A 19,808-nucleotide genomic window follows, 5' to 3' on the forward strand; every position below is an offset into this window, starting at 1 on the left:
TAAGAATTTTTTTTTGGTTCTTTTTTCATTGTTAAATCTTGTTCAGAGTCTATGAGAGCTAACCAGTTAGCCGCTAGCAAAACACTATCGCAAGCTAACAGCTGGACAACCAAACACCAGACGATTATTAGTAGTTGTAGTATAGCTGTACAAGCAGTAGTAGTAGTAATACTAAAAGTACACGCAGCAGTAATAGTAATACCAAAAGTTCAAGCAGCAGTAGTAGTATAAATAGCTGTTAGAGTAGTAGAAGTGTCAGCATTTGTAATAGTATTACAAGTTGTAGTAGCAGTGACAGTATCAGCAGCAGTAGTTGGTGTATTACTACTACTACTAGTAGTCGCATTACTATTAATACCACCAATACTACTACTAGTAGTAGTTATAAAGCCTAACTCATATATATCCAGATTAGCATCTATGTTCTTCCTCCAAACCCATTTTATGATTGGGATTTCAGGCAATTCTTTAGGACTGCTCTCACATAATTGAAATGTTACTAAACAATGTTATACTGATCAAATTAAATAACTTTGGTCTCCAGAATATTGGCTACTTCTGTTCTTGTCCTTTGTCCTTTAGTCCTTTAGTAGCATGATTTATTTTTAGATATGCTGTTGTGTACAGACATATACTTTTTTGTCTATTGTTTTTACTCCATGTAGGTTTCCCAAAGACTTTCGGCTGAGGAGAAAGTAGGAAGCAGCTTTGAGAAGAGTGGGGTTTGCTGCAAGTGATGAGTCGGTGCTCTGCAGCAAACATTTTAAACCTGATGAGTTTGACAGGGTGGGGTGTGAAGTGTTACTTACTCAGGGAAACACACAACAATGTACCTGTGTTTTGTAAATGTAAATAAACTCTATCCCGTTCTAGTCTAGCTCCTTGTTATATGTATATATATATAGATATAATCTAAAAAAAAAGAGATTCTCTGTACCCAGAGGGGAAATAGAGGGCTGGAAGTTTTAAGTTTTGAAACTATGAATATGTTCAAAATTAATTGGTTATGTCGCCTCATAAGAGAAAATGTTAATATGTGGAATGCAATACCAAATTATTTATTCAAAAAATTAGGAGGAATTCATTTTTTACTTAAATGTAATTATAAAATTGACAAAATACCAATTCAATGATCAAACTTCCATAAACAGGCGTTGCTCTCCTGGGGGCTGATCTACAAACGCGGCTTCTCGCCATCCAGCTGCTACATATGGAACAACCAACATATACAGCACAGAAACAAAACCATATTTTACAAATCTTGGTTTGATCAGGGAGTATTATGGGTCAATCAGTTAATCGATGAACAAGGACAAATCTTACCATACAACCAATTTATTAACAAATACCATCTCACAAATAGAATACACTACAATTTCCAACGCAATACCAATAGAAATTCTGCAGCTCCTGAAAGGTTCCCAATTCCACCCTCTTACTCAGAAAAATGATGCCAAATTATTCATCCATAACAGACATAACAACCAAAGTCTGCTCAAATAAATTTATCAGGAATCTCATTCAACCTTCAAATCGACCAGCAGCCAACTCTTACTGGAGTTCACTGTATGGGGAGATAAACTGGAGAGAAGCATGGCTGGTTGGAGAGAAGCTGCTCATTCACAATAAGGTCAAAGAAATATCATACAAAATCTGTCACAATGTATATCCGGCAAAAAAAAACCCAGAGAGGTTTAAATTAAATATAAACTACAACTGCGACTTTTGCCAAACACAACCAGAAACTATCATCCACCTCTTTTATCAATGCTCATACAGTAAAAACCTCTGGAATTGTATACAAAACCTAATCCATAACAAAACTGGACACAGGATCAGCCTCCAGGAGAGCCACATCCTCCTTCAATTTGAAAATCCCTCCATACCTTACAGCCTTTCCCTTTTGTTGCAGACTATCATCATGCTGGGCAAATTTCATATTCACAAAACGAAATGGGCAAAGAAAAACCAAATGGAAAATACTTTGAAAATGAACTCAAACAGTACTTTAATAAACAAGTCTGAAATTTTTATGACTTTGTTGTTTGATGATGATGTTATTGTATTAAGAACATGACATCCCTGCCCCAAACCACATTTACACACGTACAAACGTTTTACAGCTAAAACCGATGAAAGAGGACTGTTTTGCAGAGCTTCTTTCTCGTGCTCCCTTTCTGCAGGTCAAGGTACAGGTAAGTTTGGCAAACACAACCAATGACAACAAGCTGGAATGATGTGTTTCTTCAATGTGCTCCCCAAGCAGAAAAACATCCTCCGTTCCAATCTCCTCCCGGACGATGTGTGTGACTGTTGACACCTTTGGAGCTTGTTTTGTTGATGCCTGGCGAATCACCCTCTCTGCAACTCTCAATAATAAAAATAATTATATTTATATAGCGCTTTACACAGTGCTAAAAGACAGTTTACAGTACAGAGAAAATAAAGAACAAAGCAACTTTAACATGCAAAGATAAAAAAAATAAACAAGATTATAAAATCAAACCTATACTGTGCCTTGTGATGGAATCAGTAGGCCGCCATTGTTTTTCAGAGCTAGAAGGTGGGAGCTTTCGTTAAATGATGGTACAGCATCTCTGACCAAGCTTGAACGGCACACATCACATCACCTTCAAAATCAAAACGGAAAAAGAGGTCAAGAGGTTTTCTTCCTTCAAATTTCTTACAACCTTTCTTCAACAAAACTCCTATTTTGATGCATATCTGTTGATAATGAACCAAAACTGCTTAAAATGTGAATAACTTTGTTTGCAAACTATTCTACAGTCAGATGTTCAGTTGTCTGTATTTTTAAGTAAGTGGGTGGATATGACACTATGTGACTTCCTCCTCAGGGGAAAGTCTTTGGGAAACCTACATGGGGTAAAAACAATAGACAAAAAAGTATATGTCTGTACACAACAGCATATCTAAAAATAAATCATGCTACTAAAGGACAAAGGACAAGAACAGAAGTAGCCAATATTCTGGAGACCAAAGTTATTTAATTTGATCAGTATAACATTGTTTAGTAACATTTCAATTATGTGAGAGCAGTCCTAAAGAATTGCCTGAAATCCCAATCATAAAATGGGTTTGGAGGAAGAACATAGATGCTAATCTGGATATATATGAGTTAGGCTTTATAACTACTACTAGTAGTAGTAGTAATACACCAACTACTGCTGCTGATACTGTCACTGCTACTACAACTTGTAATACTATTACAAATGCTGACACTTCTACTACTCTAACGGCTATTTATACTACTACTGCTGCTTGAACTTTTGATATTACTATTACTGCTGCGTGTACTTTTAGTATTACTACTACTACTGCTTGTACAGCTATACTACAACTACTAATAATCGTCTGGTGTTTGGTTGTCCAGCTGTTAGCTTGCGTTAGTGTTTTGCTAGCGGCTAACTGGTTAGCTCTCATAGACTCTGAACAAGATTTAACAATGAAAAAAGAACCAAAAAAAATTCTTACCTATGGAAAGTTATTCCAAGTTTCCTTGTCTCCAACGTTCGACGTAGTGTGCAATTAAATGCAGCGCAATGAGCCGGCATTGTTTAAAATGCCGTAAAATGCAGAAGGGGCCAGAACGAAGGGGGGTCCGTGACGTCACTTTCCTGCGCCACTTGAGAAGGCATTTGCATTTGAATTATGAGACACTTTTTGCGGGGGAACACGAAAATGCAAAAGCATTTCTGAGTTTGCTTTTGCTTTTTCATTTAGTCCCAGAATGAGCAGTGCTGAAGAAGAAAATGAAATTGCATTTTGGAATATTGCTTTTTCATTTTAGTTTTGAGTCAAATAGTGCAGCCATGACTTTGAAATGCAAAAGCATTTCTGCTAATGCTTTTGCATTTTCGAATTTGACATTTCAAATTGAATTTTGTTACCTTTTTGCTGGTGAACGTTTTGAAAATTAAATGTCAGATGTGATTTGCTTTTGCTTTTTCATTGAGTCACAGAATGAGCAGTGTTGCAGAAGAAAATGAAATTGCATTTTGGAATATTGATTTTTCATTTTAGTTTTGAGTCAAAAAGTGCAGCCATGACTTTGAAATGCAAAAGCATTTCTGCTAATGCTTTTGAATTTGAATTTTGAGTCACATTCGCTTCCATACTTTTTAGTGTCTGTGAAGTTGATCAGAAACAGACGACTTGAACTGGTCATGAACTGGAAGTATAATGAGGCTCCAAATACACTGTTGTGCTATATCACCACATTTCAAGTATATAAATAATTTTTAAAAAATGAAACTTTGAATGCATCATGAAACTCAGATGTTAGCTGCCAGTCTTAATGTAGCAGAAAATCGAAAGATTTGAAATGAAAAGACAAGAGGCAGGTAAATATAGTTGTTGTTACAGTAAAGGTGTACCATTTGTCCAAGGAATTAGAGGTACTATAAGACTATATATGCTGCTTTAACAAGGTTATATGCTAGTTCATTTTATATATTTTGTCTTTAGCAGGGCCAGTCATATGTTGCAACTGAATCTTTCTCTGTGCATTGCTTTTTCTTCTTTTTAGTTGTGTAAATATTTCAAAAACTGTGCTATGTGGTTTGTTTTTGACTGAATAAAACCCCATCAATCCAAAACATACCAAAGCACAGAGTAGCAACAATTTTTCATAGTTTCATATTTTGCATTTCAAATGTACAAAATCTATACAGAAGCACAAAATTCAAAGCACAAGTAACAACAGATAGGTGCGTATTTGTTTATCTTTCTGGACTTTCAGGGTAGTTACCACTGTTGCAAAAATAAAGCTTCAAACCATAAAACAAAAAAGAAAAGTTTCAAGGTTGAGGCTTTCACACTGCAACAGTAACAGATTTTTCCTCCGCTATCATTAAAAGAAAACGAAATAACAACATTGCAACCTCCTATTTTTAACAAAAATCTAAACTGTAAACAGATTAATGCGTTTTCATGCTCCTGTCCTTGCATTTGCGGTGTACAATCACTTAAGATAAAGAAGATTAAAAAGCCTCAACACTGAGTGACAAATCAAATATGAAGCACTTTCATGTCTCTCGCTTTATTGATCCAAGTTAACCTGTGGTGTATAAATCTAATATTCATTTTCATCTTGTCTGCATGTAAAACCGATAATGGCAGTTTGGCAGAGGGAATGGTAATGAAGGTAATTAGTGAAATTACTTTTGAGCAACAGCCTTTGTATGTAGTATACAATTTGTCTGATCCCTCTAAAATTAATTTGCAATTTGATCTATTGGCTTAACCTGCTATGTTTTTATCAGCTTAAAAGAGAAGCAGATTTACTGTAGATAGCTTCATGTCAGGCGGAGCGTGCCAAATAGTGGCACTGTTGGATGATCGTGCTTTTCCAGTATCAAGGGAGGCACAGAATTAAGCACTCCCAAGGTATTTTTTACATGTTTTTTTATTTCTTTTCTTAGCTGAAACAATATCAAATCCTGTGAGACACGACGGGGGACTTGGAGAAAGATTTTATCATATCAAGGACAAACAGCACTCGTACAGTCACACATGTCAAAGGTAAAACAAATCCATTACAAGAAAACAACGGGACAAAAATGTGTCCCATCTGAAGGGAAATTGAGCATCTTTGTTGGATTCTGTAAGAGTGGGAGTGTGACTCACCTCTTTCACTGTGAAACTTCCTACACGTTTTCACAGCAACAAATATATCTTCTTTATGTACAGGCTCCCCCTTTGATGAAAGTAGGAGACATGAATCAAAGAAGGCTCGCTCGAACAAACCACATAAATCACATACGGGCATAATTAAAGCTGAATCTATATTATACGCAGCCAAGTGGTTAAAATTCTGGTTTTCAGGCTATATTAAGTGTCTAAGTGATCAGTGGGAGTTGATATCTTCAAAGTGAAATTAGAATTGGATATTTTTGTAAATGGTCTGAGGTAATTTGGCCCTCTGGCTGTCTTTGGCTCGCCCTCTGAAACTATAAAGACAGACAGCAGCTGATAATCAAGCAGCATATTTTTAAAAATTCAGGACTGAATGTTGAGATACATTTGTGGCATCCGTGTCCGTGGAAACAAAAAACAAATGTTGGCAACATTGTGAGACAGAGAAGGAAGATAAATTGAAGGAAAGTGAATAAAACTGAATGAGAAACATCTCTGTGTGGTTTGTCACCGCATACAATCCAAAGCGGAAGAAGCCAGAATGATTTGTTTTTGCTCTTGAACAGTGACATGAAAAAGATTCATTAAATCAACAACAGAGTAAGCGCATTAAAAATGCACGCCGAATTAAAATATCATCATCAGCTGAACAAACCATCACTTTTCCAATAATATGAACAGGCGGGATGTTATGGACTGTAACAATCTGTGGTGCCATGATCAAGCCTGAGCATCACACCGAGACAAAAAGATGCAAATTCAAACAATAATGTGCAAACTGATTACTTGTTTAAACATTTACTGCATAAAATAACAGAAAACAGTGAAAAAGTTTCATCACAGTGTCTTCAGAGCAAGAAAGCACGTCTTCAAATTGTATTTTCCTTCAAACAAAGATTTTTTTTGCATTTATACATCTTGATCTTACTCTCTAGTAATACTAAACAAATATTTCCACGCCACCCTACAAATGTTTTCACACAGAACATCAGGCTGCACTGACATCTACAGGACTCTACAGACCGACATGCAGCAGTTCATCAGCACCGACGCTTTGTTGACCTCAGACCCCAAAAGCGTCAAGACGGCTAAAAATACATTCCTATTACGGGCTTTACTGCTCACTTTCAGTTTTCTCCTGAGGCCTCATTGTTTCTTGCTTGTTGTTTTTTTTTTCCTGAAAATGACTCATGTATGATAACTATTTGTACAATTTCCTGTCTAGAAATGTCAGACATGCAGGGAGGAACAAAAACACTCAACACCATATGTTTTGGTATGACCTAAAATAACCGGAATCGCCACCTGGGGGTTGTGTGTCAGTGTCAAGTTGCCGTGTATATCCCGATATGACCGACTGACTTTGAAGACAGACATTGAGAGAAACAGATTTCTTGCATGTGCTCACATGTTTAGCCAATAAAACTGATTCTAATAGAACATGAACTTAGAGCCATGACGTTAACAATGCCTAAATATGGGTCATTCCACCTCAAGTCACCAACTAACCAATGGCTGGTCATCTTTAATTTGACAGATTTTTAGAGTATTTTTAAAAAAAAAAATTGTTGTTATTAAAAAATGTGTATTTAGTAACATTTTTTCTTACTTTCCTCCTCTGTGACAGTAAACTGAACATCTTTAGACAAAACAAGATATCTGAGAAAACGATGATTCACATTTTTTACCATTTTAGTGACCAAACAGTTGATCGCTTAATTTACAAAAGAATCAACAATGGGAATGAAGTTGTACACTGTATGGTTTGTTTGTGACTTGTAGCAAGAATCTCGGATTTAACTACTGTTAAATCAACATTTTTGGCTGAAACTAAAAGTTATTACAAACAGATCTGCTGTTATTTCTTTGATTATTTTCAATGTTCTGTCTCTAAAATGTCACAGGATGGTGAAAATGTCCAAAAGCATCCTAAAGCCAAAGGCTCTTTTGTTCAACCACCATTAAAAAATTAATAACACTTTCCAGAAAATTGTTTAAAGCATTAGCAGCTGGAAAACCACGATTTTCTTTTAGCCCAGTAACAAAATTATATAACTCTTCCAGTTGGAACCACTTTCAGAGCAAGTTCACCTCTAATACTTGCTCAATACATGTTCAAATATAGGCCATTAATGCAAGTATGCCTCTGACTGGCAGCATACTCCACATTTTAAAAGCTCCCATTAGTGCCAATCACAGGAAAAGAAATCAGCCTCTCAGCGAAAAAAATACAAAAAAACATGGACATTTTTCACCAAATTTGCACCATCAAATAACTCGATTGTATTATTCTATCACAGCAGGGTTGAATAATTAAAGGGGAACTTCGTTTTTTTTCAACCTGGGGTCTGTTTTCATATGTCATTTCATACATGTGAGTGATGGAGAAATGAATTTTCGACATAGCTCCAGTATTTAGCCAGGCAGGCAGCTTAGCAGCTCAGCTAGCAGCTCGGCTAGCGAAAAGTATGGGGCAGCTGGGTCCCCTGCGTCAAAAGTCCGCCCTAACGTGCTTTTGCCCCACACTGACCGGTTCAGATAGTCTCAACGAGTGTCCCACAACATACTAGAGATGAGAAGTGAACGAAAACCTCCACATTACCTGGCGATCGCTCTTTGTTGTGGTCTGTATCCAAATCTCAGGACGCTAGAACGCAAATCTCGTTCCGAAATCGCGCGCTAGCTCGCGCCAAAACCAGTGTTTTGGCGTTGAAAATCATACGACTGAGCAGCCTTGGCAGAGTATTGCGCTCTCTGATTGATTTTCTTGTTTTCAAATTTGTTAAATTGAGATGGTATGACCATATGGATGTTTCTACATAAAGCTACAACTTCAGCCTTGCAGAAGATCGAAAAAAAAAAAAAAAACTACCGCAGTTTTAACGTGGCCACCCAGAATTAAGGTCAACAATTCAGTACCCCAACAAATGTGGAATATGGTCACCATCTTCCCTTCTGTTCCTGAATCACGAAGTCTAATAAAGACTAGTTTTTTCAGAACATTATGATGTCACAGTGTGTTAAGTTTTGATCTTTTACATATAAAATATCATCACTTCATTTTAACAGTCGATCACGTGATTTCTGAGTCGGAATTACCGTGTGAATTCTTAATCTATGGCCACAAATGTGCTTTGTGAGGTCACAGTGACCTCTGACTAACAAAATCTTGAGACTGATTTAAAAAAAAATCCTCTCAGGGTGTTCCTGAGATATATCCGGTTGTTTCTGAGGACGAGACGGACAGACAAGCCGTAAACATAAAGCCTCCAGCCACAGCTGTCACCGTCATGGAGGCATAAAAAGGACATTTTTTTCCTGCCACGGCCACTTTCATTGTAGTCCTTCACCTCTTCGAATCTGCCTCTTGAGGCTCTTGATTTTTTTATTGACACTGTAGTCAAGTGTTGCTCTGGCCCCACTTGGCAATTTGTCTTGCAGCTGTTTCCAAACACTGTCCGAGTGCGATCCGTCCTCTCTTGTTTTGTCTGAAAAGAAACGTCTCCTAGAATACTTATTAAACCTGTGACCTTCATGTTTCTCTGCTGGCTGCTTGAGTTTTTGTCCTGTTTTCTGTTCAAATGAAAGCGGTTTTATGAGGAAAGTGATTTCCATAGAGGGAAGTAATAACCACATGAATTTAAATCTGACGGTTCAGACTGCAACAAACCAGACTCAAGACCGCAAACGCACAAGCGGCGTGTGATTTGAATAACGAATGAAAAGATCAAATTGGATTTTTTTTCCTGTCAAAAACTGGGAGGAGAGGATGAAAAAAAAATCTGAATTGGGACACGTTCAGCTGCAGTTCTGGCATCCCAAATTTGACTCATTTCACACAATCAAGAAAAATACAGTCGCATACAAGTAAACAGTTTTTCTCAACACCGGATGACTGAAAACTTGTCATCAGTTCACCAAACCAAAGTTCTGTTAACTCGAGCAAACATAATACCAACAATATATGAGATAATCTGTTGGGAATCATGCTTATAAGTCAACACAGTCAGGAAAATAATATACGGCAACAAAAGAAATCCACCACAAACGAACCAAAAGAAGAGCACCAGCAACTCTGATTAAAACGGAGTACAATTCTTCTCTCTATTCGACACCCACTCACCGGCTCCCACTTGTACACAACGTAGCATAAAGAACGGTCTTAAGATAGTGCAAATTATTTCTTGGAGGACTATTCAGAGAAACCGCCTGGATGTTTCTTACTTCCACCCTTCACATACCTTACAGCGCACAGCAGCTCAAAGACTGAATTGGAAATTTTAGAATTTCAGTGTAGCATCACTTCCAGATTCTTTGAGTTGTAGTACTGTGTTCAGTTTATGTCAACAAAGCAAACGCTTAACCTTCATCACATGTTTACCTGCACAACAAGCTAGCTTTTTTGGAAGGTTTTGGCTTATAAAAAATATGCGGTATGATTGGTGTCTTGATGATGAATACAATACATATTTCCATGTAATATGTTTGGTAAATGAAGGTGGAAAAAAAACGTGAAATTACATTTTAATTTCAGTTACCTTGGTCCAGATTTGACAAAATGATAAATCTACGAGCCAAAGCCAGAGGAAGGTGTGAACGTGTAAATCTACCTCAAAGTAGCATTAGTTGGCACAGAAATAGATAAACTTCAACATATTTAGATAAAAGAACAAAAGTCATAATAAGTGTCTGACGCAACTCTGGAAACGATGCAAGAAGATGATGTTGCTTAGCAACGAGGGATCATTTCTTTTTTGACAAAATTAAAATTGGCAAGACAAACCCAAGACTTCTGTCTTTGCAGGTTAATGTACAGCGTTCTGCTGCATGCAGAAGCAATAACATACAAGACTGTACTTCACTGTGAATTGTCGGTGCTGCTCAGATGCAGCCTTGGAGTGTGAAGGCTGAAGGCCGAATATAATAAATCAACACATGACTGCCAGTATCTCACAGCCAACCATCCTCTGTTTTATGTTGTCATTTAATTTTGCTCCATTTCCATTCTCTGGGAACTGAGGCCAGTCAGACTGATCTCTATACAGAGCAGATACTCACACACAGTGGAGGCTCTTTCCTCAGAGTGGTTGCACAGTGCTGGGCCTGAGGAGAGCTCTCCGGCTCAGTGCACAGCTCAGGAACAGCAGTGAGATTGGGACCTTTCCCATTGTCCCAGATATACAAGGCAACCTGCAATAACACGGACAGATCTAGTCAGGTGCATGAGGACTGACTGCAAACTTTCAGACAATGATTTTTTAAAAACATGAAAAGAAAAGATGTGCTCTTTCTTTATCACAACTACAACAATTCTGCTCTCACAACAAAATTCCACAGAGAGTATTTAATATTTAAGATGAATACCAAAAGAGATAAAGAAGAGGAGAGAGTGGGGAGAACCTGAGAGCTGGCGAGTATTACTATATTCCTTTTCGAAGAGCAGGAGAATAAAATCTAGGGCTTAGCTTAAGTATTCTACAGGGGGGAGATGGAGATGTTACAGTGAAAGAATATGTAATAAGGAAGGCACAATCAGCGCCGTCTCAATTGTGGCAACTTTCTCAGAAGAACCAGGAAACTAAACTGTGATGTTCTTCTGCCTGGAGCTAAAACCACCAGCAGTGAACTGGATTAGCACTGATGATTCAAGCAATGTGTGACAGTGAAATTTAAAGCAAATCAACTTGTAAAAATAACTTAAAATTCTTCATGAACCAACTTCAGCAAAAACAAAACAATCTCCTTGCAGCCTCTCTGTTGTTTTTGCTCATGATGATGGTTGTGTACTTTAATTGAATCTCTAGGAAAGAACTCATCAGATGTCAAACCGAACCATCTCCCTCAGACTGAGCCCGATAAGTCTGATGTTGTGTTTACCTAACAAGAATCGCTAGATGCCTCCCAGACCACATTTCAGCAACAAAAAAATAATGCCGCACCATGACAATTCTCCAAAGTAATGAGATTTCACTTCAAGGTTAGATGGATTTCATGCCTTGCTCTCTTTGTGCAAATAAATTATAGGAAGGTGGCTTTGGCTTGAGCATGAGAAATAAGAAAATTGTTAGGAAATGGCCAAAAACCAGGAGCCTCATCATCTCTTTCCAGACAAAACGGCTCTGAAGGTAGCTGTGTGACTTGCATATTGTCTTACCTCATGTTTCAGGTCAATGGTGAAGTCAGATTTAAGTGGCTCATCTCTCACTTTGTTTGCAAGCCTAAAATAAGAAATCACAGACTTTCAAATGAAATATGCCATAAATAAATAGTAGATCTAATCCTAGCTTTTAAATCTTAGATGACAGGGACCCAATAACTCGGTTTCACAGACGTAAACAGATCTTTTACACATACTCACCGAACAACTAGAGGGATGCTTAAGGCCCAAGCAGCAGCAAAGTCTGGATATTTGAAGACGGAGGGATTCTCTGCAAAGGCGTAGTGATGGATAATGGTCGACTCCTCATCACGGAGGGGTTTACCAAGGAACCACTCCTGAGAAATTAGTTTAAAAGACACATTTCAACATCTTACAGGTAAAAACAAAACATCTTCTTTATTATCATACAGTGAGATTCCAAATAAAGAAACATTTGGGCTTCTGGCCTAATTTCACACTGTACTTGTCAGAAATCCTTTGAAATTACTTGTGATGAGGGGATTTGCCCCCAGCTGGAGAAATAATGAGATTTCTTGATAGAACAAAGTTTAAAAGATGGCAGATATGATAGCCACAAAAGGCTCTGATCAAAACTTTTGACATATCTGGAGTAAAAATCATCCGATATTTGAGGAGAAAATCCTCCAACAGTCAAAGTAGATAAAGTTTAAAGGAGCAGACCAACATTTTGGGAAATGTGTTCGTCTGCTTTCTGGCAGAGGACAGGATTAGAAGATCACTCTCATATCTGTAAGGTACAGCCAGAAGGCAGTTAGCTTGGCTTAGCAGCAGCACCTCTAAACCCCTGCTGTAAATCCAACCTTCATAAAAGCTGTAAAGTTCCTTCTTAAGGTCTCCAGTTGAGGTGGAAACTATTAAAGAGGTGTTTAATTTTCTGATCATTGTGGAGGCTGTGCTTGGAGTTTCTGATATTTTGTTCATTTCAGAATCAGAGCTACTTTATCGATCCCCAGAGGGAAACTGCTTACGCTACAGCTGTACCCATTCAAAGCAGTACAAAAAAACATATATGATAAATATCAGTAGAAAATGTGCCCTAAAATCATAAAGCCAAAAATGTTCTCACTGTTCTAAGAAATAATTTCAATAACTTGGCTTGATTAATCTATTAAATTGGCTCATTAATACATATATTTACACTTGGTTTTGATGTATGGTTTGTTTTCAGCTGTAATCAAAAACTAACTTTCATTTCTGTCTTTTTTGAGGCCATATCTGTTAAAAAAAAATAAATCAACAAATGCATAACAACTCGTGCGATGTTTAATTACTGTCAAGCTTCTGTCTAACTGATTGAACTTAATTTAAAAGCAGTAACTTGTTTCTGTGATGAGCATTTACTTCCTGAAAGACTCCTGACTAGATTTGTCTTACAATAAGACAGTCCACACTGAGGCCTGAGAGAGAAGCTTTTTGCATGTTGTAATGAATCACGTTATCAGGATCTGCCATCACCTCCTCCTACAGATGAGGTTGTGGATATGCATACAATAATCAGATCTATCTCTGCCGTGGAAATGAAATACCCCTACAGGGTCAAAATTGCCCAATGCGACAATAAAAAGGCCCGAAAAAAAGCAACATTCATCTTTTGCTGATAGAAATACGTGATTTTCTCGGTGGAGGATTTATATTTAAGAGTAATTAACATCATTTCACCTCTACTTTAGCTGTGTTTTAAAAGGCTTGTCAACAAGAACAATTAAAAACAAAAAAATTTACAAATCTCCAGCTCAGACCGTAAAAATGAGCCAGTTATTGGCATCACTTGAGAAATCCATAAATGTGCAGATTACTGAAGTAGAAAGTTATTCTGCTGAGCTGGAAACAAAAATTCTGTTGTCACAACCCTGATGAATGCTTGACTTTATGCAGCATTTGCGCAATATTTTACATTTGACCTGCCCTACCAGCCCATATACTAGAAAAATAATTTCATGAATGGAGGGACAGGGCTTGAATTATGTCTGCAGCTGAGACTGGAGTGACATGTCTGACGGGTTACGCTGTGAGCTGGCGGAGATCAGTGCAGCTGCAAAGAAGCTGCTGCCAACCTGATAGTTTATCTCTTAACTGAAGCGGTGATCAGCTAAGCTCCAAACGGAGAGCTTTGGTCTCGCTGATTAACTTGGCAGACTAAACAACAAGGAAATGCATGAGAGAAAGGCTGAAATAGAGGTCTGTAGGGAAAATTGCATACGCACTTTATTCTTGTCAAATTTTGCAAGGACTTGGGCGAGGATAGTCATCTTCACATCGGTTTCCTCCTCAAGAAATACAATCCAGGATGAGTTTTTCCCAAAGGACTGGGATAAGCTGAGGACATGCAGACACAAAAAACAGACTTAAATAATAAAGCAAGGATAAATGGAATAGTGCCAAAAAAATTGTACAAAAATAAGTTTTTCCTTTCACATCAGTCCAGTCTAAGGAGCCACTAAATGAGGCTCCTGACCCAGTCACACTGAGATAGTCACAATGTTTTCTCTGGAGGAAAGAAAGACAAACATCACAAGCACACAGACTTCTTTCAATTAGGCTGGCTGTGTAATAGTTTGGTAATGATCTGGGTCCTAAATCTTTGCTATGGCTGCTATTACACATCTCCCCAAAACAATCATTCAAGACATACTGGATTTTTAAGAAGAGCTAAGCATGTAGACAACTGAAGCTAATGTCATTATCATGATGTTCATGCCACTGAATAACCGCCGTAATAGGCTTATTGTCACAGTTACAGACACATTAAGTCGGCATTTAGCACAATGTGAAGCAATCAATCACAGTTATTGTGTTAGTAATGGCTTCTAAGCAAATGTGGCAAATTAAATGTCCTCAAAATCCAAATATAACCTTCAAAGCATCAACTGAGTTTCTGACATTTTTTTTTTCAAATTATAAATTCTTGTATAAAGCTGAATTGAGCAATCCTCATCCAACCTCACGTGTTCAGCTGTACTTACTAAGGCAGCAGAGGAAGGATACTCCAATCGCCCTCATTATCCGATAAACGGTGAAGAAGCGAAACCACCGGCAGTTTCTGAAAGAAGCAGCACACAAATCAGAGGTCATTTTTAGTAACACGCAATAGCCACACTAAGCTAAAGACAATTAAAGCAGCTTTTCTGCACTAAAGGACCCGAGGGTGAACAGAATGTTTAGGGAGATGGTCCTGTAGCTGGAAGGTCAGCGGTTTGATCACTGCTAATGAGCCACTTCTGGGTCATTCTGGTACCAGGCTCTTAAAGAAACACACCAGTGGTTTTGTATATTTTTGCTGCAAACCTTATATCCTGTGCACTAGAGATCACAGTTTTGTAATTTGGACTGATGTGTTTTATATTTTTAATGCATTTTCTAGGACCCCATACAGTTGCAATAAAATGTAAAACAATTTAATTCCTCTATGAAATGTCTTAGCATCCAGGTCTGAAGTGCTGAAGTGATGCAAGTGCCTCAAAAACCTGCATTCTTTCTAACGGCCAGCAGGGGGTGACTCTTATGGTTGTAAAATTAAGTCAAATGGCATTCAAGTCTATGAGAAAATGGCCCTGCTTCTCCATTGATGTGCTCTCTCAGTAAACACTTTCTTTATGAATTTGCTCATTTTAAAGCTTTCTGAATTCAGCATTATGTTCATTTAGTAAATTATGGTCCTATTCAGGGCAAACTAGATGATAAAGCAGAGTATGGTTTGGTAGCATCTTGGCGTTCTCAGCTGGATGGACCCTTTGCTCAAAGGCCAAACTAGAGATGTGAAAATGTTTAACAATGGCTAATGTCACGGTCGCTACATTCATCTTTTATACACAATCTATAATTGCACACCATCTCATTTTGGTTTCAGAAACGTGGATATGTTACTTGGAAAAAACTTGCATACTGGAACACAAACACAAACTCAGGTGTCTAAGCGGATTCTGTTAGAATCAAGTACACAGGCATTTGCTAAAAACTCCAGCAAGCACATATTTTGGATCTTCAAAGCAAAGCAAAAACTCAAACTTTGCAGAGATGAATTAAGGTCAGATTGAGACTGCATGATATTACTGTGTCAGATTAACAGATGCTGGAGTCCAGCCATGTCCTGGCAGAGACATGGCAGATTAAACTGATATTTCCTGTAGAGCTGCTGCTGCTGCCTGGCCTTACAGTCAGAAATAAACTTTGGAAAAAGAAAAGAAATACCAACAATGACGAGCAGAGGACATGGACAGAGCACACAATCGCTTCCAAATCAGAAGAATGTGTGTCAGCAGTTTTGTTTTTTTGTTTTTTTTCTGTGGTGAGGACAGGGCAGAGAAGGTGTGTGAGGACTGTCTGAGGGAGCCAATGTTTCACACTGCGAGGAAAACAAAGCAGCAGAGCGTAAGACCCTGTGGTTCATTACAACACGGTCCACTCATCACGCAGGAAGTCAGGGAGAACAGTCGCCTCTGAGCCGCTCTGTCTAACAGCAGCCTGTTTGATTTAGGCGATGAGCCTCAAACTGTTTACACTTATTAATCCCTATTAGTCAGCTGAGGTTTGCTGGCTCTAATCTAATTACCTTCGAGTGTAATCTTAAAACGAATCGCATGACACCTACCATGTTTTATTAAACTGTTCTCTACTTGACATTCACACCATCGCCCCTACATAAAAAGAATAAGTTAAATCAAAGAGGCATATTCTTCTGATAATAACGCAATCGCAAAAAGAGAGCTTTTGCATCAAAGGGCAATTGACATTCTTCTGATAAAGTAGGCATTCAAAAAGAACAGGCGGATACTTTTATGTCAGTTGTGTGCAAGCTGCAGGCCCCTAATCAACAGATAAGAGCCGGTCCTTGTGAGGACAAGCTCGCAGCGAATAGGACACTGATTGCTCGGCGACTGGGGAGACAATGGGGGTCAGTAAGACCTGGTTGTTATGGAGGGAAGAGAAACTATGGTTTCAGCTGTAGGAGGGGCTGGAGGGGAGAAGAAAGATGTAGTGGTCGATTGTCACATCCACTTCAGCAGTGAGCTGCAATCGAAAATGACAAAAAGGGTCAAATGTGCAATTAAAGAGCAGGTTTTCATGTTAAAACATTTACATCAGAGTGGTCCCTTAAATACATAAATTGTTATAATACTAGCAGTGTCAAAAACATAGTTTATTCCTCTGCTGCTGTGGAAGGTTTCGGTTTAATCTCCTTCTCTTGTAGTCTCAGTGCGTCTTTATGGATTTGAGCATTGGCTAAATGACAAAAATACTGTATAAATGTAATAGGAATTTTCCCACCAGGCAGAATGTCAGACTGAAGGAACATGGGCTGCAAGCATACACAGAATACACAAGTTCCTGTGTTTGTAAATCTCTGGATATCACAAAAACCTTCCAGTCAGACGAGGATAAAACTGGAATATCTTCTGAATGTAAAAAATGTTGGCAGACAGAAATACTGATTGCACGTACATTTTCCTGCCTCAAAGGTGCATTGATCAGGTCACAAGTTATCATCGATTATAGCCCAAAATTTTACATATTCTGGAAGTTTAAGAAGCTTTAAATCAACACTTTCAGCAGAACTTTGTTTTTTTTTCTGACTTACAGAGAAGAAAGCCCAAATATGACTGAATGACAGTTTGACAGTTTGAGTGAAACCTGAACCTTCTCTATTGAGGAGGACTTGGCTTCAAAGGTTATTTCTCTGAGGTCTCAACTGTATCTTGAAACTGATGAAGATATTTTGAAGACATAAAACTGCTTTGTGCAAAACTTTATATAGCTATGTACCACAATATTGTTTACATCAAATATGCTGAACAGCTACAAACTGAGCAAATCTGTTTGGCTTTGATCTTTTTCCTACAGTACCCAGAAAAACCCTCTAAGACTGTTAAACAGCAGAATCAGAAGGTTCAGTGCTCTGGAGGTGGGATGAACTGGGGGACGGCTGGATGTAACTCATGTTGGGCTATTAAGTAGGATCAATTGGAGAGTTGTATTTATATCATTGTATCTATGCAATCTAATCAGAGTTTGAGCTGTTTTATGGTGTGTTTGTATTCTGTGACATTGACTAAAACAGAAATTGAAAAGCAACAACTTTCTGATTTTAACTCAAAGGTTATTCCAACCACTGCCTCAAATGAAAATAGTTATGGTCCAGCCTAATTTGTAATTAGTTGGGAAGAGATAATATCAATCAAAAAACTTTTTTGATGGAATTTGTGCACCATAAAGCAGGTTCTAGCTCGACCCATGAGGTTTTGTACTGCAATATATGGCTGCCAACATAGAACGTCACTCGTTCCTTTGTTATATTAACAAACTGTTCTTTTTTCTACTAAACCATTTCACATTGTGATGGGATATTTTTAATGTCAATATGGAAATATGGTTATTATTAGATATGTGTATCTTTGTATGTATTTTGTTCACAATGGTAACACTATGCTGCCACACTTGTGAGAAAAAAACAAAATAATCAAAACAAGATAAATTCTTTCAAGTACATTAAGTTAATGCAAAAACAGATAAAGGCTGCAGGAAGGGGAGGAGGTCGGCAAGCATCAAACTTTGTCACAGGACAGACCAAGGTTCATTTCCTCTTTTATATTTAGTTTTATATGTAGATATATTTGTGCTTTCACTGTCATCTCTCTTTTTTGCATTTACAATTTTCCATCTGGCATTTCAAGCTGCATAAATTCTAGTACTTTCCGCTTTAATTCAAGGTACAATCATCCTCCGTGTAGATCTGGACTCCAGATTAAATTTTAATTTTTGACATTTTCTGCTATTAAAAAAGCCCACTTTGAGGACTCTGCAGTCTTGGTGTATTCACAGCCTTCACTATCTGAGTGCTTTCTTGGTACACTTGAGTCAAAAGGTATTTTTACTCTGAAAACAGTGAACAGATTTTAATCATGAACCTTTGAGTCTTTGAAAATCTGTCAGGCCTTCGCTGCCGTCTGGAATTACTCCGTGTAATTGCATGCAACAGATGCTAAAATGGCAGACGTATCTGTGAGATCATAACTGCAAATGCAATATGATGTGTTAAGTCTGCCCAATCTCATAACATCTGATTTATTCATTCATTGTAATTAAGTCTTTTCATTCAAAAAAGTATCTACTTGTGCAAACTGATGGCATGATTCATTACAGGAAACATGAGGCCATTTTAAAAAATGTTGTGAACAACGGACAGTCGAAGTCTGTGTTTGAAAAATCACTTAGTAGGCATTTATTCTTGATTTGGACACTGAAGTAGAATGCAGGATTTTAGACACAGATAACACTGTCAAGTCATTTTTCAAGAGAATGTTGTATAAATGTGGTCTCAAACTAGATATATTGTGGTTTTGTTTGAACCATAATGACACCACTAATGAGATAAAATCAAACGTTTGAATCATTTAGGACCAAAGAAGACTGAGACAACAGTTTAGAATGTTTCTGAGTCAGTGACAAATCCAACACAACAGAAATATAAAAAACCCAAATATGTCTTTTGATAGAGTGAACACAGCGAGCAATTGCTTCCTCTAATTTGCTGCAATATAGCAATTAGTGATGCCACATTTGCCATGTAACCAAACAGACCATAACTCATATGATACATCGCATTTCATCGGACTCTGAAGAGATTTAATGAGAACCAACAAAGGACATTTTGACCTGTAAATGCGCTCTCTGCCTTCCTCATACATAATTCTGATGTTCTTACTGAAAGTTCAACTAATTCCATAAAATGCTGTGTTTATTTCCTCTGCTCCTTTTTTGGAATATCTGAATTACAAGCAGGCTTTAGAATATTCATTACGCTTTTGGATGATCATCACTTTCCATTAAACATTTACTTGGCAGTGTCCAGAAACGGCAGGCTGATTTGTTGAGTAGAATGATACATATCTGAACATCAAAGCTGCCCAAATCTCTGGGTTTCCTAAATACATAAAAATTATAAGCAAGCACGTGATTTGCTGAGCCTGGTACATAT

At 37.8% G+C, this 19,808-nt stretch overlaps 1 protein-coding gene across 1 annotated transcript in view; it reads right to left on the minus strand.

The window, feature by feature from the left end:
- b3glcta (beta 3-glucosyltransferase a) overlaps positions 1-19,808 on the minus strand; it is a 74,767-nt gene that overhangs the window by 13,742 nt on the left and 41,217 nt on the right. Inside the window, exons 5-10 of the mRNA XM_022200148.2 lie at positions 14,800-14,876; positions 14,041-14,152; positions 12,014-12,150; positions 11,810-11,873; positions 10,714-10,845; positions 5,647-5,716 (exon numbers count right to left, since the gene is read on the minus strand). Coding sequence (XP_022055840.2) covers positions 5,647-5,716; positions 10,714-10,845; positions 11,810-11,873; positions 12,014-12,150; positions 14,041-14,152; positions 14,800-14,876 — 592 coding nt within the window. The remainder of the gene's footprint in view (positions 1-5,646; positions 5,717-10,713; positions 10,846-11,809; positions 11,874-12,013; positions 12,151-14,040; positions 14,153-14,799; positions 14,877-19,808) is intronic.

Source organism: Acanthochromis polyacanthus, chromosome 13, assembly GCF_021347895.1.
Source record: "Acanthochromis polyacanthus isolate Apoly-LR-REF ecotype Palm Island chromosome 13, KAUST_Apoly_ChrSc, whole genome shotgun sequence".
Lineage (NCBI taxonomy): Eukaryota > Metazoa > Chordata > Actinopteri > Pomacentridae > Acanthochromis > Acanthochromis polyacanthus.